Genomic DNA, 25,732 nt, shown 5'->3' on the forward strand with positions numbered 1-25,732 from the left:
TTTTACTTGTGGCTGTCCAAATCTGGCCCACCAACCCTGCTTTTAGCAGCTTTAATCTTGAGTGACGTTTGCCACTGCTCTTCATACAACACATTTAATGATATGTTTTTAAAAAATGTCCCTGACTATCTTAGTTACGTAAATAGAGGTGGAAGCAACAGGTATCTCAGTGCCTCAAAGTTGTTGACAACCACGGTACAAGTACACAAACGTACACAGTTACTCACCACTGCTGTCACTGCTGACGTGTTCTGAAATACTTCACCTTGAATAAATTATCCTTAAAATATGTGAGACAACACTTCAAACATAAAAGTAGACATTAAGACACAAATACCACCACACCAGGACAGCTGAACTCCTGTAGGCGACTAAAAACCAACTCGACAGAAATACGCCTGACTCGAAGCTCAAGGGTCGTTACCGCAGCTATCAACTATACGCGCACAGTAAAAGAATGCCAGGCCCTGAAAACACACCGGCGACCTCTGAGAGGTGAATTAATTATTAGTTGCTATCAGCGGCAGCAGCAACTTCAAACCACAAGTGTAGTCGATGATAGGGAACATTCTAGAGGGGACGCAGAGCTGTGGAACAGCACCCGACACTCACATCACGTCGCCATAACACTCACCTTGACTGTATTGAGTATAAACATTAATATCAGCAGAGAGAGAACCATGTGAAAAAAACAAAAACTGTAACATACCATGCTGAATTGCTGGAATAAAAGGTGTTGAAATCCTGGAGGTGTGTGTCTGATTAATATAAAGATCAAGAAAAACAAAACAAAACAACTCAACGTTCCGGTCGATCAAATGTAAAAATGAAGACTGGTAAGAGATGAAGTGTTTCCCTCCCAGCAGACAGGCAGGACTGGCTACAGTAAGCTGCTTGTGTCTAGCTGAGTGTCGCTGCTGTGACAGCGTGTGACTGCGGGGCATGGCCATTTGCATGGCAGCGACAGACAAGGGGAAAGAAAAAAAACAAAACCATCATGAAAAAGCCATTTCACATGGCGCAAAGGCTGAAGGAATTCACAATCCAGTGGCGTTGAAAGGGTGTGGACAGGCCCGCCAACCTCACCCTTCCTCATTCTACCACAGAGCAGATCAATAGCACGCGTTTTATCCAACGTACCTGCAATTGAGGAAAAATTCAGTTTGGGGAAGAAACTATCAATAAAAGTTTAATCCAGTGCAAATAATAAATAAATAAATGTCCAAATTTGTGTTTAACCGCACCAAGAGGGATCGACAACATTCCCACAGAACTTTCTGTGCAGTTTTCTGTTTCTCTCTCTCCGGTGGTGTCAAATTCACTTTATTTAACTGATCAAACAGCAGGTTAGGACAGTCTGTAACCCGGTTTTCCTGTTCATATCTAAACAGAAGGAAAACCTGAACTGCCTCACTCAGATCTTCTTTTAGATGCTGCAACATCTCAAACCTGCAGTATTTGTACTGGAGGACCATCAGCACTGTACCTGTTCCCAGTTGTTTAGGACCATCACTCAATCAACCACATTTAAGGAAACACTGTTAATATCACAAAAATAACAATGCGTGTTCAATGAAAGCCCTTGTATTTACTCACAGCAGTCATAAATGTCAAGTAGGTGGAGATTTACTACCATATTGGTATGCGTGTTGCCCCACTTCCTCAACTGTCAGCTGACCTGAATCACTTCCTGATGTCAGTAGCAGATAACAAAAGCACCCTCAAGACCTGCAGGGGGGCCGGTTCATTCAGAAATCCTCCAAAACACTAAACAAAGTCGGGACACAAATCTTTCCTGCACTCCAAATTCACCTGGCTTCACAAAAATATTGCCTGGAAATATTTACTGATATTATTCGAGTTTTCCTCTTCAGCACCTAATACCACTCTGAGCTGGTTAGACTGGTTCAAGTCCAGCAGGAACAATGAGATCCCATAGGATTCAGTTACGCCCTGATACACACACACACACACACACACACACACACACACACACACACACACACACACACACACACACACACACACACACACACACAGGTTAGTGTGTATTCACCACCACTGTCCCCTGCAGGCAGAAATGAGAGAGTTAGTGAAGTCATGAAGTTGTGCTGAAACTACTAATTGAAGCTGTCCAGGTAAACACACCTGAGCTGCTGTGTGGCGTTCAGGGCTGGTTCTGCTCTACGTATCGTGCTTTATATCAAGAGATGACGACAAACAAAGTGTTGGTCAATTCATGACTAGTGGAGGTATTAATATTTACTTGAGAAGGCAGACACCAGCTATAGTGATTTTTGATGTGTTTACGTGAGTATTTTTGGATTGGTTTTTTTTTGGGGGGGGGGGGGTTCCAACTATTTGCAAATGTTGAACCTTATAAAAGTATATAAATAATTTGATCTGATAGATTTAAACCCAATTCAATGCTGTGGAGCCCAAGCACGAAATGCACGTCACTTGTATGTACGTTAATGAACAGAAAAGCTGGTAACGGCGGCGTTACGCAGCTCGCTACTCCCCAACAAACCCGTTATTCACTCATTTCCAATAAAACCGACATCTGACAGAAAAGCTGTTGAAGTGTTCCAACCCTAACTGGCAGCAGTAAAAAGTAACAGAAATATCAAAAATACCAGGCCAAAGTCCTGCAGTGAACTGAGCTTAAGCCAAAGGTAACGAAGCACTTATTTTATTAAAAGTACTCCAAACACAGACACACAGACTCCTTTTGATCAATAATATTATGTATTGTACTTCTGAATTATTATTCCTGATGCTAACATTTTATTGGCATTTTGATCCAGCATTTGAAGGACGTGCAGCTCATTTTAACTCCTGGATATCATAATTGAATCTTTCCCTCTGAAATGCAGTGGAATAGAAGTATAAACTAGCATGAACTGATATAATAGTCCAGACCCAAGCCTCCAGCCCCAAGCAGAGGAGCATCAAAGCCCTCATAAATTATCAGTAACCTCCCACAATTACAGCAACATTACAGCTTCAGCTTCATCCTCTGAGCTGACATTCTGACCACACGCCAAACCGCTGCTAGCGTTCGGTGCTGTTGTTCAGCTTAATTGCAGTTCTCTCCTCTCTTCAACATTGAACCTGTATTCTGTATTAACCCGTTAGCGCCAACAGAGGGCGCTGCTGCTCAAACAACCCGACATGCTGCTTTAGCTGTAGAGAACGGCGGCAGGAGAAGAGCAGTAATTCATCACAGTTACTGTTCATTTCTTCTTTGCTGTTATTTCTTCTGTCTCTATGTTTTGCATTTATGGAATCAAACACTGTTTGTGAACCACCGGAACACAACAGATGCACACTGATGATGACAAGTCCACTGCTTCAGCTAATCAAAACAAGCAAACATTATTCAGATTAAAAAAAACCTGACAAAAAAAAGAGGTAAAACTCTCACACACACAAACACACACACACACACACACACACACACACACACACACACACACATCTTAAAAGCTATGTGATATGACTCAGTTTTACACACCAATTACGATGCAGGTTAGAGCACATTCTGGCTTCAATATCACCTGAAGGGTAAATAATCATCTGAATTATCGCAGTAGTTTAAGTTTGTAATCCAGCACCAATGGAGGTATTTTGTTACCTTGGAGTATTTGGAGGGTGAAGTGGGGCTGCCCAGCTGACTCATGTCGAAGCTCATCACGGAGGTGGACTCGGACTGAGGGTCCCAGTCCGACTCAGTGCGGAAAGTGCTCACCGTGGTAACACTCATCTGGTCGTAACTCCTGGAAGAGAGGCAGGAAACAGACAGAGGAGGGGGCAGATGGGTGGGGGGTCAGAAGGATATTATGTCATGAGTCTTTGTCTCTCACTGTACAGAGGGTCGAGGTTATTTTTTTTTTCCCCATCAAAGTCTTCAACAGCAACTTGGAAATTCTTTTTTTTTTTTGTGTGTAAATCAACACAAGCGCAGCACATTTTTCTTTGTTACTCATTTGACCACAAAACTAATAATCCAGACAAGCCTGCTCTGGTGTGCCACAGAACGCTGACACGCCTCACTGTTTTTACCACAACGAATTTTCCATTCTGTTACAAAATAAAATCCAACACAAACACACACACACACACACACACACACACACACACAATGGACACAGACAATGTGACACTTGACTACACGCTGCTTGCCAAGCAATTAGCGCTCCTGAGAGGATTGTGGAACACATGTGAGGCATGAGGAGGCTCAACTAGAGAGGCGGAGGAAGAGGAGGGCTGTCAGTCACCTGGTTGCCTCCAAAAGTTTACGGACAAAACACACCCAGTAAAGAGTCCCTCTGACCAGTAAGATGATCGGAGTATCAGACAGAACTATAATGGGGCCCAAGAGTGACGCTTTTACTTTGGAGTTGTTGTTTCACTCCTGAGAAATAAAGGAAAAGGGCACTGATCTGAAAGTTCAACTGACTCCGGGCGGCGTTCTGTTGTGATAGAACATGAAAACAAAGTAAGATTAGCTCATGTTTGCAGAAAGTTCCCTTTCGCAGGATCTCAGCTGGGGCTGCACAATACATCGAAAGTCAAAATATTATTCTAAATTAAAGAGGAACTTCAGTTTTTTTTCCCAACCTGGATCTATTTTCCCAGCTATTTTAATCAAATTGGGTGATAGAAACAACAATTTTGGAAATCACTCCAGAGCGGAGGAAGGGCCGATCTGCTGCAGCCCCCAAACACGCTATGATAAATCTACTGGGACAACTGGCTACTGTCAAATTACGCCCGCTGGAGAACTGTTATTTCAGAGTGGAGAAATTTCAAAAATGGTTACTTCCATCACTCACGTAGTCTAAAAAATTGAGGAAAACAGCACGCAGATTGGAGACACCAATGTTCCCCTTTAAATGCTGTGCTCTTGCAGAGATGTCCCGCCTGCACCCCATCATTCATTTAAGACATACAACATGTTTTCATTACCGGGCAGTTTATCATATTCTTATTAAAATCCCAATATTTTGGATTCATCACTGTACTGATGTGAAGTCTTACAGCTCAGCCCTCCATCTTTGTTTGATACAAATCCCCCCAAAAAATCATATAGAAATCCTTTTATTTAACTTTCCACTTTTAACTTAAAATTAGAAGTATGATTCCCCGCAAATACAGCAAGTCATCACGCATCCCTGATCGCAAGCATCCATCTACCATCAGCATGGATCCTTGTAGTACTCTTACTCCCCACAAGGGGGCAGAGGCAGACTGGTTTTCAGAGGCAGCTCATAGGAAGTCACTGGACTGACAAAGCAGGGAATCGTCTCCCCTCCGAAGTCCAGCTGTGTACTTGATGTCTGTTTGTCATCCTATTACAACTTTATCGCACTTGTAAATGTTAATAATCCAAGCAGCAGCTGTTTGGTGTAAACACACGAGGCAGTGGCGTCATTTTGAACAGAGAAACCTCCCCGAGCACTGCTTTGTTTTAGTGCTGCAGTAGCAGACACAGACAACTGACAGGTATCAAAGTCTGTTTACATTCTTCGAGTGAGCTGAGCTGTGGGAGGAATCGGCCACACCTCACCTGATATGATCAACAGCAGCGTGATAAAACACGCTGATCATATGACAGGATGTGTGGAAAGAGCTAATAAATTCATGGGTAGACTAGTAGTCATCACAGTTTCTCCATTTTCTTCAGTAAAAATGTCCAGTTACAGAAGGTGATGAAACAGTTTTATTTCGCTGCACCTGCTGCTCCGGATCTCCTCCTTCAGTTATTACATTTCCTAATTTTGTTTTGTCAACATCCACCGAGAAACGTGCGCCGACTTGTTGTTGCCCTCAACTTAATGTGGCAATATGGGAATAAAAACTGTGCTCATCTCTTCTCGTGCTGATACTTGCAGTCGGGGAGAGTACAGCTGGGTCTGGTGTTACAGTGTCCCGCTGCAGATGCCTCCCGCGTGTGAAGTGATTTATAGCATGGCGTGGGATTTCACATGTCGACTGTCATGGCACCACTGCACACAGTAGATGGATGTGATGTTCGTGGTTGGCTGCGGCGGAATTCATGAGACAGAACTGCCAAGACCGCAACAACAGTGGGATATCTGAGCCTTTCTTCAAACTGCTGGATGTTTTAAATGATCAAGAACCTCTAGCAGGCCTGAGGAAGCATGAGCAAGCCTGTGACTCTCTATATATGTATATATATATATATATATATATATATATATATATATGTATACGTATACGTCTATATAATGTACTGCAGAATACTACAATGTATTATAACAGAGGGTAAGCGACAGGGTGCTATCACTTTACTGAATCACCTTGAAAATAAAGATCACTATTAATGAAATAAACCAAACAGAGCCGGGTAGATTAGATTTCTTTCATTTTCTAAACTTTCTGTGGGAGTGAAGTGTGACGGATGTAAGCCTGCTCCACCCTGACACGCCACCTACAAACACTTCAAAAGTATATTTTACCTTTCAAGTACTCACAAATAGGAGTCTCCAGCTCACAGACATGTTCTTACACCTCTTGCATTATTCCTCTGTGACCCCAGAATGCAGGAAGAGCCAGCCGTGTTTAATTAGCTTGAAGCTAACGGCAGCTGATGGTCAACCGCACACTTTGATTTGAGCTAAAAACAAACTGCAATACTTTCCTGGTTCCTGTTATGGTTGATTTTTAGCTCAAATCAAAATGTTTGTGAAATTATACTGGATGGTGTGTGTGTGTGTGTGTGTGTGTGTGTGTGTGTGTGTGTGTGTGTGTGTGTGTGTGTGTGTGTGTGTGTGTGTGTGTGTGTGATTATAAATTTACGGTTTTGGACAATTTTCTTGTTGTTAGCTATCAATCTCCTTTAGCTTCAACCAAAATATCCATGGCCGCTTCTGTCTACATTCTGGAGTCACGAAGATTCCATGCAGGAAGGGAAAGCTCAAGACCAACTAGTGAGGACTTGAAAGGCAAAATACACTTTTTGGGTGAAGTATCACTTTTACAGTTTACAGTGAGAGGAAAATGGACGCTGAGTGTCTATAAATGTGAAAATGTACTTGAGAACAACCTCTGACCTTGTTGAAGCAAAGTTACGGGACCATTTGGGTGAACTCTGTCTTGCTGGTATTCCCCAACCAGCTCCAACTTGTCTGAACTTTCTTATTGTTCTACACACACACACACACACACACACACACACACACACACACACACACACTCTCTCACACACACACACACACACACTCTCTCACACACTCTCTCACACACACACACACACACACACACACTCTCTCACACACACACACCCACACAAAAGCTCCACTGTTCAAAGCTCACAATTCATGACATCTTTACAAGGAACGTAAACTGCTGGTCTGTCTATGTACAGTACCATGGCAACTGAGCCCATACCTTAGAGATTTCCGGGAGTAAAAGCCTAATTTTTGAGACACCATTTGATTTCATGGGGTGTACAGATGGACAAAGGGAAGGTGTGACTTCCGTGACAAGTTCTTCAGCTCTTCTTTGTTGCAAACCAAATCTAATCTAAACTGGTTCTGTGTTAGTCTCTCTTCTGTTCGACTTCACAGCAACGTCTCATCTAAGGCATAAAATGATGAGGAAAAACAAAAGTTGGTTTGGAGAAGCTTTTGTTACCTTGACAGACTGAAGTCGCAGAGTAAGCAGAGCTGTGAAACTCAAATCCCTCCTTTGCCTTTTTCATTTCGGGTCAGTTTGATATTATTTATCCAGAGAAACACCTTCCTTGTTAGCTGTTGTGTTTCTGTTCTAAACTGTTGTGTAACACTTTATGAACTGTGTTCAGCTGCTTCAGTGGTTAACAAGGAGGACACAACACAACACAACTGGCTGGTCCAGGCCACAGAAGGCTGCTAAACGTGTCTTGAAAATGATTCTACGAAGGCACAGGTTCAGAATCTCCAACAACCACAAGGCCTCCAAACATTGTTGCTGCTGCACTTGTTCTTTAGCTCAGATGGTTGACAGCACGGCAGCTAATTCAGTATTGGAGCCGCAACGATTTTGATTTCATCTGTAGCAGCCAGAAAAACCAAGAAACAAAACAACAACCAGAACCAGAGCAGCTCAGGGTTCCTCCGGATGACAGGCAACATTGCATTTATATGTCAGCCGTCTGTTGCTGAATGTAACGGCGCTGAATAAACAAACAGCACTGGCACGACGCCGGCGTTGTTTGATTCTGCGCTAACAAGCAAAGTCACTCTTATAGTGAGTCGGAGTCAAAGACGTGATCTAGTCCCACACCAGCCTGCGTTCTCAAGTGTGGTGGTGTTTCCCAAACTGATAAGAAACCACATACAGGAAAACAAAATTGTCTCGCTGGCTCAATTTTGTTATCCAGACATTAAAAAAAAATGACGCGTCTATTTTCATGTAGCCGATCCACATCGAACATCACGTATATCTCTAAGCTAGCACGGCTGCGTCTGCTAACTGGCTCAGCTAATACGCCTTGTGTATTTGTGCTTGAGTAGGTAGAAAAAAATACACACACCCCCCCCCACGAGCCGCTGCCAGCATCCGTTAACAACACTAACTCATCTCTCAGGAACAAAGGCACAAAATAAACAGTGAGCTCTGCAAACCATCACACCTGCTGAATTACTGAATACATTTGCACAAGGAACGGAAATAAGTCAAATACTGAGTCACCCTCGGTGATGATAATCACCAACATGAGTCACACATGCAGGCTTTTGACGGAGGCCATCTAAAAACAACAAGGCAGAATACTTGATAGCTGGACGGCTGCCTGATGTGAGGGCTGCTACCAAGGTCACGTTGCCCACTGAAGGACTTGGAAGTCTCATGAAGATAAAACACAATGTAGCAAGAACTGGAGTCACACAAACTCTGTAATGCTCCTAATTTTCCATTTCATCTTCAGGCAGCACATCAGTTTAAACTGTGCTGAACGGAGAAGGACGTTTTCAAAAATCACAGCAATGTGAGAAGCAGAAGAGCTTCTGATAAGAGATAAATGGGCTCCAACATGGTCTGACATCACAGCACCAATCCAAAACAGCCCGTGTTTGTCCAGGACTGCCTGGAACAACTGCTGCTGCAGGAAAGAGTGTTTGCCAGATGTTGGGTGGGTCTGCAACAGTAGGCCTCAGCCTCTGCACCTCCACCAGGACCAATAACTGTCAGCGTGGAGAGCGGGAAGTGGAAACTAAACCAATATGTTTGTGAATGTGTTCTTGTACTTTCTACAACTCACCTTAGTGAGCGCTGATCACTTGCAGTAAAGATCCTGTCCTACAGAAAGCAGCTCGGCTCCAGTCAGCCCGCACGAGGGAAGGCAATGTGACAGGAACCCAGGAGACCTCTCACGCAGAGGCAGCTTCAGTTTCCTCTCAGTTTGTGTTGGAATACAAATGTGACCAATGATGAGGGACTCAGCAAAGCTGGTTCTCCAAGGCCTCATCTGTTTGGCCGGGAGGTTCCATATCACCTGCTATCGGTCCTCCATCAGCACAGTGTGGATTTGACTTGCGTGTGAAAATAAAGGAGCCCAAAAACAGTTCTTCTCAATTCAACAGCGCGTTACTCAAGTCTGTTTTGAACCAATGCCCACCATGGTAACACCTCACCAAGCGTTTCTGACCCAATCTGAGATGGATCTGGTTAACCTACGAGAAGGAGGACATGAAAACTCATGCCAGCAGCTGGCGCTATGACCGCCCCCTCCAACACCAAGTTTGGGGAAAAAAATCAGTGCAGTAGTACAACACAAAACAACCAAAACATAATAAAATAAACTGGCATCCAAATGAAAGACAAAGTTGTGAGAATCTGTGTGTGTGTGTGTGTGTGAGAGTGTGTGTGTGTGTGTGTGTGTGTGTGTGTGTAAGCGGTCGAGCGAACAGTGAACTACTTCTCAGTGAATATCAACTAGTGTTTCTGCTTATAATGCCCCACCTTAATACAAAGCCCTGATATATTCTTGCCTTGGGCACCCCCCCGGCCCCCACCCCCGCCCCCACCCCCACCCCCTCTAGTTCATGCAACAGCGGAAGAGGAGTAGGTTGAAGAATGAGTCAGAGCCGATAAGCCTGCGTGTCTCCAGGGCTCAGTAAGTCGAAATTCTGATGTCGAACTGCAATTTTCCTGATATCCCTTCAACAACAAGAACTTTGCTCCATAATGGAAAAAAAAAACTTGTGTTAACCTCCAGTGCTAATCCCTGCTGGACCTACACACTCCTTTTACAGTCCTGGAGGTGTGTTTGTGTGGGAAGTGTGTGATTCCGCAGCAGTGTACAGTACATGGTTCGTTATAGTCTTTGTTTGAAACCCACAGTCAGATCCAGGTCATGTTTACTGTGCTTCTACCCGCCCCTTTGATGTTTCCTCACCTTGGTTTTGATGGCGGTGTTTGAGTGCAAGACCCGTTTACACTGGAGATTGACTGATAAAATGACGGCAAGAGAAAAGTGTTCCAAAAAGGTTCAGCAGTTGTACACACACACACACACACACACACACACACACACACACACACACACACACACACACACACACACACACACACACACAGTAAAAGCCAAGCACAGATGGGAGCATGTAACGGATATGCAAAGTTCCATGAACATCCCGCGACGTGTCATATCCCATGTTAATGAAGCGTGCTGCCGGTGACACGCAAACAGCAAACCATTTGACAGGTGTGTTGTTTCAGCTGCACTAGTGACATGTGACACAACAACAGAGACGGAGTGGAGGGAGGAGACCAGAGTCGACGTGAGGACATCGTCACGGCTGGTTTCCTTTGTGTCAGAATGATAAAGCTGTCCGGAGCATCTTTCCAGTGAACCGCGCAAACACAGCCAACCACATTCTAAGTGTGAGCACGCAGAGAGGAGAGTCTCTTATTGTCTGCGTGGCACTAAAAATTAGGGACAATAAACATATTTCTCAAAAAAAAAGTTACTAAACTAAGATGTCATGTTTTCCTCCCCACCAGACCTGATCAACAGATGACAGGTCAAACCACCACAGAGCTTCTTACTGGCTGCAAACTTAGCAATGTTTCCAATCACCACCTTTCCAGACTGCCTCTGTGCTTTGATGCAGCAGTAAACAGGAACGATGCTGACAGGTGGGGAGGTGTGCTTCATTTATAAATGTCATCATCACCTGGCACGATAATTACAGCCTGGCCGCTAGCTGTCATTGACTACACCCTTGGTTCAGACACATTTGTAAAGACTGAATACACTTGACAAAGCTGGTTTTGAGCTTAACACCCCCCCCCCCCCCATTTCCCTACATGACTTCTATGAGTCACCAATGGTTAGGGATTGACCACTGGTTTACTTTCAAAAGTGACTTCCACCCCAACATCAGGACCAGAGGGAAAGGCCTGTAATTTGTGGAGCTTTATTCAGCTGTGGGTTTTACTTCTACAGACATGAGCAATCGCACTGGCAACCAGTTAGTCTTCACTGGGGGAAAAAAAAAAAGCCCTTCGGTGAATTCGTCAGTTACAATCTGGTCGACTGAAGATCCTATAATCTATAACTATTGTTGGATGACAAACAGGAAGTGCGGTGAGAGAGAGAGAGAGAGAGAGGTGGAGTACATAACATCTTTGATTCCTCCTTGAACTAAAAAATGTACTCTAATTCTGCTTCAGGAAAGCAGAAGTGCAAAGTGCATCACCGGCATCGACTGTTCTCAGAGCACGATTCCTTCAGAGTCCGATCAAACCACAGCGGGTCAGAGGTGTGGACATTGGTCCAGTCTAAGAGCATCGTGGTGCAGATATGAACAGACTACATTGAAAAAGACGAGAGGGCCTGAACCTTGGAGAAGTCGCGAAAGTTGCCGGTTCAATCCCCCGCCCTCGCTCACGACCACCACTGACGTGCCACTGAGCAAGGCCCTCTCACTGCTCCAGAGGTTCTACCGAGCAGGTTCCAGGTGCGACTGTGTGAGGAGGATCAGGGCGTAATAAAACCTAGTTGTTATCAGGCTTTGTTGCGTTCTTCTATGACCTTGCAGCGCCTTTTCAAGTCAAGACTGATCCAATCAGTCCGCACACCACGAGCAAACCTTCGAATGCTCGTCCATGTTTACTCCAAACAAACGTGTCTCTGACTGTGGATGGTGGTTGAGAAGTGTCACAAACATTCCCAGGTTTCAAAAAGTCACCCAAACAAGAGGCACTACCAGTTTAAGCCCCCTAGACATAAGTCAATGTTGTTCAACAGGTTGCCATAAAATTCAACTGCAATAAATCTTTCCTGCTCTAGACAGGACCACAGATTGATCCAAAGAGTGAAGAACGAAAAAGCCGAGACGCCAGTCTTTGATTCTCAAGTTCAAACTAATTTCTGCTCCTCTCTGCTTCAGACCTTCAGTCAACAAGCTGCTGCTGCTCATCCTCACATGATCAGATCTGAATGCAGCGCTCAGTATTCCAGAACTTTCACCACAGAATATTTATCTACAAAGACCAGTCTAATCACCGCCTGCAAGTCAGCCAGCAGGTGTGAACAGGTACCTGGAAATGGGTGCCTACCCTGGAATTGGAGAGCTTCCTTTTACTGATCCCCTCAGCCTGTTCGTCCTAAACTCAGGATCCTGAGACTCAGCTCCAAGGTACTGTTCCTGAGGAAAGACCGCAAACCTGCATCTGGGTTTAGCCCCACTGCGAGCGAGCTAGCCTCTAGCCAGCCTCCAATACTAGTCCGTCCCTGGTTCCCGTATCAAACCCTTGTGTTCCCCTCCTGTACCTGGCGTCCCCCTCCTGTACCTGGCGTCCCCTGAACCACTCGTGTGCCCTTGATTTTCAGGAATTACAAGATAACTTGCTGACACATTCATGTACTTAGAGAGGCAATTTGACATCGATCCAGAATTGTTGGGATTCTTGTGTGAATCCATTTTTTCACCCACCACTGCTCGTTTTGTCTGTTGAGCTCCACACCCTCACCTTAGGGATCCGCTGGAAATTATAAGGACAGGATTCCACAGTTGAAGGGGAGTAGCGGGCGAGTCCGCTCTGACAGATTAGATTATTTTGGTAGACTGCATCGGCGATCACCTACAGTACTGCTGCAGGCTGTAGGCCCAACAGCTATTTTCCTTCACACCGCTGCGTTCACACGCTCCAGTAAATATCTCAACAATCACATGTCCTGTCTACAAACACAAACCCTGAACCTTTTCCAATCCTTCAGTATCATCAGAGTTTGAACAGGCTGCTCTCTCAGTGAGCGGAGGTGTGCACTGGGCCGCTCAGTAGAGACAGAGCAAACATGCCACAAACCAAATCAATCTCATTCTCTCGCTGAACAGTTGATCAGTTTCTGGACCGCATCTGTAGAATGAAGGGCAGCTGGCGGTGTGGCGCGGCGTCCATGTTTGGTTGGGGCTCTACAAACTGACTCAGCAGCCATGAAAACCAGTCAGCTATCCACAGGATTATCATCAGGCTTTGATAAAAAAAAAAGAACGATCAATGTTTACATTTAGCATAAAAAGGTCTGTTTTCGAGGCTAAATGTCAGTAAAAAACCCTGATACAAGCAGGAGCCTGGGAATGAGACCAGGCTCCTCATCCCTCGTCCCCGACAACAACATCACCTCCTTGCTAGCTTAAATTTGACGGTACCGGATGAAGTATCTTAATAAAAAAGGTCACTGTGATTGTTTTGATTGACAACATGCTTCAGCTCCCAAATCTCTACAAACAGATTCTGCATATAAATATAGAATCTGGAGGCAAAGGAGAAAATGTCAGGTACAGGGGAGCTCCTGGCTTCCGTTTGAGCAGCTTTGACCAATCACGTCCGAGGGCATCAGCTGTGTCCGTGCGAACAGTCCGCGTGCGGCGCCAAAGAGAAGCAACTCGTTTGCTGAAATACAAGGCTGTGTAAACAGCTGAGGATTTAACGAAACCGTTGAGGCTGTTGAGTGTAAACTGGCTACTTGTGAAACATTCCGCCAATATTCATCATCCGCTGGCTACGCTGGAAAACCAAAAATACTGGCCCTTGTTCCCAGAGGCTGAGAGGGGTTCCCACATAGGTCATCGCCACCCAATCAATACTGCAGCGACGCAGTAAAGCATCACGTGACTGTGGCTTTGTTGTTTTCATGTGTGGTCACGTGTGTATTCGTCACATTTACTCGTCTGGACTATTTGATAAAGTTGCTTATAATAGCACTGAACGATGCGCCAAACCTGCACGACAGGTTTGCTCATCTCATCATGCAATCCTCCTCAGCTCAGAGCAGCATCTGTCAGAGGAGGTTAACCTGACGCCAACACCTGAGTTACAGGAAAGCCATGTCACCACCTGGGTTTGGACGCTGAACGATCAGGAAATGCACAAGTTGGAGAAGTGGAAATATCTGGCATGAATAAAGTCCTGGAAATGTCTCTGTCATTACTTGAGGTTAACCCGTCTCTTATTTAACTTTCAGTTTGTCCAGGGAGGAATGACTCAGCACGGATATTTACTGCCTCACAGTCACAGAGATCCCCAGGTTCCCACTGAGGACCCGAGCCAGCAAAAGCACCGTCCTGGTCTCTGGAGTCAGCAGGTCTGAGGGGGGTGAAGGGGCCAGAGCTTTGCTCAGGGGAACCTCTGTAGAGTCTGAGCCAGTTTCACGTTCACGTCTTCCCACGCGGTGACGGTGGAGGAGAGAAAACCTATTTTGACAGAAGCGGCGCCAATTTGCATTTTCACATCGTGGAGAAACGGAGAGGGAAAAAAAAAAAGCACGTTTTGGAGAAGGAATAAAAGAGGAACTATTACAAGTCAGAGTGGCAACAAATTGTTAGCTGAAGCTAAAACGCTGTCTAATTCTGACTTAAATACACGTTTGTCCTCTCTCGGTCAGAATTTACTGTACACGCATTTTGTTTTTTTATCCTATCCTCCTACCACGAACATGGATCTCATTGTGGTTACAACAGCTAGCAGCTAGTTAGCACGCGTCCTTATGTAAGTAAGGTGCAGCCACTGTGCTTCAGGTTTCCCAGCGGTGTCCTGTGTAGGCAGCAGGCAGGTGTGTTTGTGTGCAGCCGGAGCACAAATAACCTTTCACACTTCATCCAAAATCCAGATGTTTGTGAGTTAAAAAAACCCTTCCCCACTGGAGACAAACCCCTGCAAACATCTGGCTTTTGTTTGCAGGGGGAAAGTGTTTCATCATCCTTCAGTTACGGGTCACAGGACCCTGCAGAAGATTGGGTGGGGGGGTGTATCAGCTCCTCCTGTCACTGATGTGAACATGAACCCGTGTGAACGCAGAGGTGTGTGGCGTGATGTAATTTCAACTTTTTCCATCTCAGCCAAAAATTCGACGCATCTGTGTCGGAGCAGCATTTTCAACGAGTGCAGGAAATGAAGCGCTGCAGTCTCTCGTGGGGGAAAAGTACTGGCTGGGCCGGATCGATGGACGAAGCTGGAGAATGACCGATTAACGAAGCCACTGATAAGCCGCAGCTGTATTTCATATCGTGGTTATCGTGGTCACGATCACATATGCGCCGTTTCTTACGACAATGCTGTCGGTCAAAACTGAAATACAACATCCAAGGTGAAGCCGTCAACGCTGGCGGCCTGGAGATGAAGCTGCCGTCAGCTACAGGGATCAGCATGAAGACGCTGCATTCCTGCTGTGCTTTTTCTGAGTTATAACCCTCACCACAACAACAACAACAACCACGACGACGACAACGACGACGCTGCCTCGTGCCTTTTCATTAAATCCAAGAACTTCACACACATCAGCACATCTTCAAGTTTTCCTGCACCGTCGACGAGAGAAACCTAAAAGATTTTGATCCCAAATCAAGGCAGAACGTTCCTTTTCCTCGAGGTCTTGTTGTCTTTATCTTGTAGAAACACTTCAATCGATTCTCACGCAGTCAGAAATGAATATTCTTTTAAACAACAAATGCGTGAATCGATGATTTTAACAACTCAAATACTTCCATCACAATCATCACATCTTCACGTTTTGTTTTTTATAAAGTTTGAGACCAAGAGAAGCCTTGCAAGACTGAACTAGCTCAGTGGTTGGTGGGGTTAGGGAGAGCCTGTATCCACACACACACACACACACACACACACACACACACACACACACACACACTTCCAAAGCGGAGCTTGGATCTCTATCCTGGGGGGGGTCTCCCCTCTAATTTACTTTAATCTAAACTGAATCTCTTTTTCAGGGTGGATTACTATCAATAACTAATCATTTACTGCTTCAGGTCAGAATATTCAGAAGAAGAAGAAGAAAATGTCATGCATCATAATCCAAGTTTTTCAAGAGCATGTTACTGTGTTTATGACATCATAACGAAGTGAGAGAACCAGGATGAAGGTCTTGGTGTCTTACAGGTGACTGTGGAAGCTGTCCAGCTCCTCGGTGTCAGGGAAGAACACATCTCCCCCTCCTCCTCCGTCCTCTTTACTTTTGGATTTCTTGCGTTTAATTTTGAACGACAGCAGCCGCCGCTTCTTCTTCTCCTTCGGGGAAACGGGAGAGAGATCCCCGGGCAGCGTGGCGGAGTCCTCGGGGATGTGAGACTCCTTCGCTGTGGGGGCTCCATCTCTGAAGGAACCGGACCGTTTGGGTTCTTTACTCTCTTTATCCGGTGACTTTATTTTGAACAAACTTTTAACTTTCAGCGTGCTGGACTTGCTCATGATGCCTGACTACTGGAATGAGTCTCTGCTGGGAGGCAGCGAGCAGCGGAGTCCCGGCGGGGCGGGCCGCGCTCCTCTTATATCCGCTGGAGGAGAGGTTTACCAGGCCAACCTGCAGAGCGGGTTGCAGCGGAGGTCTGGACTTGCCCGCGCCGCCCGCCGCTTCTGCGCCACCAGGTGAACGTAAAGTGGCGAAAGTGAACCAAGACAACCGATACAGTTCCGACCAAAACCTTCAAAATAAAATCATGAGGCAACATGTCTATTTCGTAACTGTTTTGTAGTTAAGTCGTATATATATATAGATATATATATAGATATATGTATATATCTATATATATATATACATATATATATACATATATATATAGATATATATCTATAGATATAGATATATATAGATATATATAGATACAGATATCGTTAGAAATGGGTGAGAAATGATTTTGCAGTGGATGATTATTTCACCATACACACCACAAACCACATACTGCACAAACTGATAATATAAAATGTTATGTTATGCTATAATCTCTCTTTATCTCTGTCCCTCTCTTTCCTTCTGCATATCTGTCTTCCTCCATTATCTGTCTTTGTCTCTGCCCTGCTCTCCTGCTCTCTTTCCCCCCAACCGGTCAAAGCAGAAGGCCGTCCCCATTGAGCCTGGATCTGCTCCACCTTCCTGCCTGTTAAAAGGAAGGTTTTCATCGCCGCTGTTGCAGGATGTGCTTGCTGATGGAGAACTGTTGGGTGTAGATTCATTGAAGGAGTGTGGTGCTGGACCTGCTCTACTTGGAAAGTGTCATGAGAGAACTTTTGTTGTGATTTGGCGCTACACAAATAAAACTGACTTGACTTGACTTATAATACAGAGTTGAAAGACACTCAATAATAATGGTCATATTTTTAATCAAATGATATATAATTTATCAACTTTTTCCTTCTCTATTTTTGTGGAATACATAACTAATTTCTATGGTTTTATATGTACAATTAAAACAATACTGAAATGATTGATGGATATTCTGGCTAAACGAGCTTTAACCAGCATGTAACTCCTACACTGGACTTCATTGGGGCATCCGTGCTTGTTCAGTAATATTATTATTATTATATTTTATCAACAGTATAATAAGTCAATATAAGCTATTATTTCTATAAATCCAATCTTGGATGTCTTAGACACATTTTACTTTTTAAAATGTGATGCTTTTATTTTGAAGGCGAAAAATGTCGCTTTCATCATCGTGCTTGACAAAACTTTAATGCTCCAGAATCTTTCAACGCAACTTTCTCTGTCGAGTCTCACCGCCTTTTAAAACTCAATTGACCCTTTAATTACCGCTTAACAGTCACTCACACACACACACACGCACACACACACACACAAAGTGTTCAATTCTAAAACTTTTATGTTAGAGTATGTGAGTAGGTGCTGTGCGGGTGGGTGTGTTCACGCCTCCAAATATCAGAGAACAACTGCAATAAAAGATGCCATTCAAACTGAATGTCTGCGTCATCCTGGGGTCGAGGGTCCTTCTCTTCTTTGCCTCTGGCTTCAGCACAGTTGAGACGAGCAGAAAGGAAGAAAAAAAATTGGCACTATTGGTTTTTTTTAATCTAAAATAAAGACGTAAAATGTAGTTGTGACGTTGATGGTTTTACCCTCCACAATAGCGACATGAAGTAAGCACATGTTACACATTCTTGCAACACTTTTCAACCTCTCTGACGATCTCTCCTGGAGTAACAGCACCATCTCCTGGTCAGTTTGGGAAACAGCTGCTTCTCCGGATCTATGAGTTTATCTAACACTCTAGTAAAGGTTTAGTTTTTTCTGTTTGCCGGTCACCTTGCGGGATAAATTACAAAAGAGCCCCCGAAGAACATTAATAGCCGAATACTTTGAGGTGATACTTCAACCATTACGTGTACTTTGCCCGTTGTGATTGAGTGCAGAGAGAGTTCCCAGTTTAAACTCCCAGTATATGACAGAAACATTCAGCAGCAACAACAACAACAACAAAAAAATTCACGGCTTCCAAAATAAAAAGGTGACCAAATCTGTCCGTCAGATTGAGTTTGTTCATGCGAGCGTTGAACCAGAAGTCTTTGCTCTTAACCCCGAGCGTTTGCGGAGCTCACGTCTGGATTAATAACCTCACTTTACTGGAAAACCGCTTGAGTAAGCAGACAAAGTTTTTACGGTTGTCAGCATCAGTAAATAGTAGTAGTAAACGTAGTAGTAGTACTGTACACGTGGAATCACCCCAAAAAAGTAACACATGATGGAAAAACGTGGACAGAGCACCTACTTGTGAGTACTTGAGAGGGAAAAAAAACCATCTTAGACTAAATATTGCAAAAGCACCTTCGAACATCTTTGACTTTTTGATGTCTTATTGAAGAGTTTAAAGTTTCCTGCCCAAAACGAACCACAAACATAGCGAGGAAGCTGCCTTTAGGGATCAGCAACCTCCTGCCCTGTAGATCAACCTGGCAGCTTCTTGGGAGGACGTAAAAAAAAATAAAAAAAATTAACATAAATGACCAGGAGCTTTTTAGTAAACTCACCAGGTTTTTTTTCTTTGGTTTTGTTTTGGGGTTTTGTTTTTTTTTTGTCTTCCGAGTGTTTGCAGCGTGTGAGCTCACCACTAGGTGGGAGTAAACCCTTGAGCTTGGTTTTTGGAGTGGCGTTCTTGACCAAAATCTCATGAGCTGACATACCAGAGACAGAGTCACAGTATTTTTGCTTCTGATGCTTCAGAGGAGCTGACAAGTTCTTTTTTTTTTTCTTTTCTTTTTTTAGTTCTTCTTGTAAATATCCACGAAATGAACTTTACCTTCACATGCTGGCCACATCACGTTTGAGCCATGAGGCGGAAGCAGTCACGACATGGGGGGGATCATGCGGCGTGAGATGAGGAGCAGTCAGGAGGGAAGGTTATTGATCTGGCGTTCACAGTGTCAGCAGGAGGAGCCCTGAGACGGGGATGGGCGCGGAGGAGGAGAGCCGCTTCCTCTGCGCCGCGTTCCACCTGAGTCAGAGCGCACGGGCCGCGGATGGAGGGGGGAGAAAGGTTAATCAGTAACTTCTACAGACAGCTCCCGTTTCTCATTTTTCACACCTTGCATCTCATTAAGTGCTAAAACAGCCTGTAGGTGGAAACTGGGGGGACTGGACAAAAAACATCCACAACCACGATAAAATGTTGAAATGATAGAAGCAGGGAAGAAGTGCAACAGTAGGAGCACGGCCGGGTGAAACCGATGAGCTGCCAGGACTCTCATCGCGTCCGCGGACGTCTGCAGCAGATCAGCTGCACCCACGAGTAGGCAGCTTTTACTTCTAACCAGGGGGAGAACGTCCAATTCCCCAAAAGCTCCCATCCTGACATGTTTTAAAGGGGACACTTCGCCCGAAAGGTCGCGCTCTGCCGCCGCGTCACTCCATCGTAGCCTGCTGTGACGTTCGTGACGGTGGTTCGACTGTTCTGATCGTCACAGCTCCAGCAAAGTGACTTGTTTCATTGACGGGATTTGATCCGCGCGGAGCGATGACATTCTTATGTCCACTGGAGCTTCGTATTTAAATCACTTCTCACGCACGCTGACGTCAGCAGAGGGCCAACCGGCCAGAACACGCCAACTACACGCGAGTCCCGAGCTCAGCACGCGTTCATGGTGAGAAGTCGAACGGCAAAACTCCACTTTTTGGGTGAAACATTGCTTTAATGACCACCGTGTGAACATGAAGTGCATTTATACGTAAGAATGCGGCTCTTTGGCTTTGGCCTGCGTCGCTGTCTTCTGGGTCTCATCTGTTCCCGCTCTCATCGATAAATCGATAAATCCTCATGATGGGAGTTTACAGGCAGAATTCTAATTAAACAGCACATAAATTAAACGGGAAGTATTTTATCACCAGAGGAAATAATTTTACAGTATTTATGTTTTATCAATGACCGCTGACAAACTTGACACTGGTTTAAATCCCTGAAACTGCTCGGGTGCTCACTCCCCCGGTGTAGGTGGACAGGTTATTGATCATTAAGGTTATTGACTACATGGTCATCGATTAGCTTTTGCTTCCACAAGCTACTGCACGTTCCCAGAGGGCCTCTATGTCATAGATGTGATGACTGTCATGCAGGTTCTTCTTCTTCTTCTTCTTCTTCTTCTTTTTTAGCCGCTGAAGTGCGTCCAGGCCTGCTTCAGCCAATCATCAACCCTGCCACAGCGCTGGCTTTCATACTTGTTTTTGTTTTTTTTTTAAATAATGTCTGCTTCAACAATGTCTTGTCTTTTTGTTACTGCTTTTTTGTTGTTGTTGTTCTGCTCACAGCCACGTGAAACGCAGCGCTCGTGACTGCATTCATGACGAGGGTCTCTTGATGTCGGTGATATCCGCACCAGTGTTTGCTGTGGGCTTTTCGACAGCTCACGACAGAATTACTTTCTCAGATACCTGCATGCGACTGCTTCCACAAGCGATCACATAAAGGCTGTGAAAAGCTGGGCGTGTTTGGGTCCGTGTGCAATCTGGTCCCATCTGGATTTCAACCTTGATAAACCATTAAACGTCTGACACTCGGGTGGTGTTGCTGGGGTCTGCGAGCAGAGCATCAGTGAGAAGCCTCAACCGACTCTGGAAATCGAAGCGATTTGAAGCGCCGCGCTCTCTTTCACACACACCCGCGTCCCTCCAAATGCCGCACAGACTCAGAATGTTCAATTCTGGCTGACAACCAACCACCAGACTTGCCCGAAGAATCCCTGCCAACAGGCAAACAAAGTGTGTGGTAATCTGCAGGCCTGTTAGTTCCCCTGAACGGTTGGAATGGCAGTGGTAATTATGCTGTCATGACACAGCAATTAAGCAGAGGTATTTAAAGCCAGTGCTGCTCGCGAATAAAGTTCCTCAAATGATAGGCTTGCTTGCCGCCGTCCAGCGGTACTCGCTCCCATCTGCGTGGGCGTCATCTACTATTGAAGTAGAGGGAGCGTGAATTTGCACATGCTACCACCGAGCGGCGTCGCACCGTGACAGCTAATCTCTGGAGTTGTTTTTCTGAGGGATGTGTAACGGGCGGTTTGTATGTTCACGGTGCCCTGTGATTGGACTGAAAAATGTGCTTAACCTTCATCTTTAAATATGTGATCGTTTCCGAATGCTACCTTGTGTCAGGAAGCTCCTCTGCTTTGAGTTACAGGTGACAGCAAACACAGAGAGGAACATGTATGCTAGCGGCGTCCTGGTCCCTGCCTTGAAGTCAGTGAGGGGGGTTTCCCCAGTTACAGTCGATTCCAGACAAGAGATTTGTGGTTGAAACAAACTGAAGGTATTTTAATGTTTTGTTCTACCGCGTCAAACAAACCAGTAAATACCAAGCTTGTGAATTTCTAAGATTTTTTACAATTAATGGCCACCTTTTGACCCAGTCATCCAATCACAGTGCAGGTCAAATGCTTCGAGGACCAGCGGTCTTATTCTGTGTGTGAGTCTTGATCAGAAACAGCAGACCCCTGTGCTCGCCCACAAATATTCCTCCGCACATTAAAATCATACAGGGACCAGCAGGGCTTCTCTCCCTTGGTCTTTTAGTTCATTTCATCCGGAGAAAAGACCAGAGTGCCAACATTTTACCTCCACTGAGATCCTGTATCTTAGCAACCAAAGTGTCTCAGTTTCTAGGCAAGAAGCTAAGTGAGCTACAGGTACAAATCTTTCTCTCCAGCAGGAAAATCAGAACCTGGAACCTGATTTATCCAATATGGACCTGAATGCTGGCACCCATGCTGCCAGGCCCCTGGGTCTGGTCACACAGCAGCTAACTGCTCCACTATGTTCAAGTAGCTGACATCTACATCCAGTGTAGGTTCTTCTCAGTGAGGCTTTACAGCCTTTACACAAAGACCAGCTGCCTCAAAGAGTGAATCAAATTATTACAGTTGTGAGCCATGAAACCACAACAGTGAAAGAGCTGACGGAGACTAGGAAGTCTGGTGATCAGTCTCCATGGGTTTGTCACTACAAGCAGCCCCATTCGCACAACACACAACTGCTTGATCAATTATTAAGACTGGAGAGGCACTCAGAGCGCAGACCGCCACCAGCTCATGTCATGTTGCCAGGGAAATTAATGAAACCGTGTCTGATGTTTTTATGAAAGAAGATAAGACATCGACTCTTTGACGGAGACGTACTGTATGTTTGAGTATGTTAGAGTGGAGGCCAGCAGCAGTGTGAGGATGGTTCCGTCATCACCTCCAGCTCATGACACGAGGATGAATGATTAATGACTGATTTTGCGTTAAACATATTCAAAATAATAAATACCATTTAATATCAGTTAAGGGTTTTTGGGGTTTTTTTTTTTAAATGGTGCAGACACAAACTCCCTGGTCCCACGACATGCAGGCCTCATTCTTGGGTTAAAAATATCAGAAAGTCAGGTTGGTACCAACAAACACCAGGCGTTACTTCTTCCAGTGACAGTTCTAAATATCCTGAGAATCTTGAGAAAAAAGAAAAAAACTGATAACTTCCATCCATCCATCGTCATCTTCCGCTTATTCCTACACATTAAGGGTCGCGGGGGGGCTGGAGCCTATCCCAGCATCAACAACATCAACACCCTGGACAGGTCGCCAGTCCATGGCAGGGCCGACATAGAGAGACAAACAACCATTCACACTCACATTCATACCTGCGGTCAATTTAGAGTCTGGATTAACCTGGTCCCCTCTTGATGTCTTTGCACTGTGGGAGGAAGCCGGAGTACCAGAGAGAACCCACGCAGGCACAGGGAGAACATGCAGACTCCACACAGAAAGATCCCGCGCCCGAGCCGGGACTCGAACCCGGAACCTTCTTGCTGTGAGGCCACAGTGCTAACCACTGCACCACCGTGTAGCCCCTAAAAACTGATAACTTTCTGTCAAAAATAGAAAAAAAAAATTTCAGAAAACGTGGCCATTTACTGAAGCAGAGTTGGACACCAACTATGGATGTGGCGTCACCCATGGTCTCTAAACATTCTCTCAAAATTTGTCCAACTCTGCTTCAGTAAATGGCCACGTGTATTATTTTGGATGAACTCATTTTCAAGGTTTTAATTGTTCCTTGGCGAGGGGGCCTCACCAGACATGACACTCATCTCCTGCAGGCCGGGTTGATTCCTCCCGACTGGCCACAGGATGCCAGTTCTAATCTTTTTCATTCCTGTACCCATGCAGAAGCTCATTGTGGTGCTGGCACTGCTGGGCCTGGCTGGGTAAGCAGGTGGCGCAGGTCTGGGAGGCCATTTATTCATTAGTCATCAGCATTTGTCGTGTTATTTGGGATGCATGGAGCCTCCACATTTTTGCTAATATGGTGGAGGAAGTTGGGCATCCTCCTCTTCCCCACTGACTGAACAGTGACAGATGCATGGATAGCAGTGAATGCCAGGCCAGTATGCGGAGGATCAGTTATTCAAGGGTACAGACAGGAAATAATACCACTGGCATTACTGTTGTGGTTCTATTTTAGCATTTTTTTAAAAACAAAACTGGTTTTCAGCCAGTCTGCTGGAAGCCCGGTGCTCTTCACAAGCAGCCCTGCTATGAAAATCCCTCTGGTACACTCCTTTGACCTCTAATCATACTCTATTCTCTTTTCTTTGATCTAGATCCTATCTCCTTTGATTAGCTTCTTTCCTTGATCAGCACACTATAATTTTCTCTAATAGCTGTAGTAATTTTTTTTTAATTTTTTGGACAATGAAGGGCAAAGGGAAACAAGTAACTGACTGCTCGTTGGCTTAGTTTAACTGCTAATAAATAGCTTTTAGCTAATCTAGCAAACTCTAAACAGACAGCAATTAACTTTAATGCCACACTGAATATTATAAGTGAAAGACAAGTTATATTTAGTGCACTAATTAATAAAAATGACTTACCATTTACCAAATATTGACTTGTTTCTCACTACACACAAGGGGGCGTTCACTTTCCCACCCGGAAACTTGTTCCAATTAGTCCAGCATCACCTGAATGCAGCATCGAAGTCCACTTTCCCCTCGCCGGGTGGTTGATAAATATTAAAGTTGTCATGGCCACAGAGTGACGTGGCCCGATAGCCAACATTACTGATTTATTTACTAATTTCTCACAAAGCAAAGCTTCGGCCGCCATCTTTTCCCCTCCGCCATCACGAGCTACATTTGGTTTTAAGGTGGAATTGAGGCGGATCGTCTTCTTCTACCTGTTGATTTACATGACTGAAACACAAACAGCGCCGCTCTGCTATTAGAACCCCTAATGTGGTCAAAGTTGGAACTGAATTACGTTCATGCGATAAATAAGTCACACATTGATACACACTTAAATTTCTTCATGGCTCATTCATCGACTCCTTCTGGTGCATGTCATATCCCAAAGTATTTGTTTTGATTTCATCACTCGACTTTTTTTTTTCTCCAAAGATTCATGTGTCAAATTTTTGTTTGGATGCAATCCAACATGTTAACTCTTTTATTAAGAAACATAAACGGGTTGGAATAGCCAATGCTATTGTAAAAGCTTCAATAAAGTCCAGAGCTCTGACAATCCATCATAATACAGACTGTAAATGTTGCACTCTTCATTTGCATTTCTCTCCCAGTCTACTCCTCTATACACAGGTCTGTGGTCTGCAAGGTCACAACAAGAAAAATCACCTCAACTCTGGATTCAGTTGTCATGCACGTATCCCCAGGTACGGACGAGCACAGCTAATGAAGGGAGTGAGAACTGGTGATCAGGGAAGGAGGTGATCCGCTGGGAGAGAGACGGGCGGGGCAGGTTTTACAAGGCTGATGCAGAGCAGGTGTGAAGGAGAAAGAGCAGGGAAAGAACCACGATAAGTAGCAAAATCAACTAATACCGACAAACCACACAAAAAGTAGCAGGAACTCACCAAATCCACCAAACACCACCAAGCAATCAGCATCAAACCTGTGCAGTTCTTTTGTGGTTATGTATTATT

General features: G+C 44.8%; 1 protein-coding gene across 4 annotated transcripts in view; it reads right to left on the reverse strand.

Annotated features, from left to right (window-relative positions):
* The window catches only part of crybg1a (crystallin beta-gamma domain containing 1a), a 43,854-nt gene extending 18,932 nt beyond the window's left edge, over nt 1–24,922 (reverse strand). Inside the window, exons 1-3 of one of the 4 annotated variants that reach the window (XM_086181878.1) lie at nt 24,666–24,922; nt 19,566–19,760; nt 3,638–3,779 (exon numbers count right to left, since the gene is read on the reverse strand). In XM_086181878.1, coding sequence (XP_086038004.1) covers nt 3,638–3,766 — 129 coding nt within the window. In that variant the 5' untranslated portion in view covers nt 3,767–3,779; nt 19,566–19,760; nt 24,666–24,922. Of the gene's footprint in view, nt 1–709; nt 846–3,637; nt 3,780–16,411; nt 16,822–19,565; nt 19,761–24,665 lie in introns of those variants that run through there. The other 3 variants (XM_086181877.1, XM_086181880.1, XM_086181881.1) reach the window with 3 other exon arrangements.
* Nucleotides 24,923–25,732: the final 810 nt, after the last annotated feature.

This window comes from Aulostomus chinensis, chromosome 17 (genome assembly GCF_037954235.1).
Source record: "Aulostomus chinensis isolate RoL2024-O1b breed Wild chromosome 17, RoL_Achi_v1.0, whole genome shotgun sequence".
Lineage (NCBI taxonomy): Eukaryota > Metazoa > Chordata > Actinopteri > Syngnathiformes > Aulostomidae > Aulostomus > Aulostomus chinensis.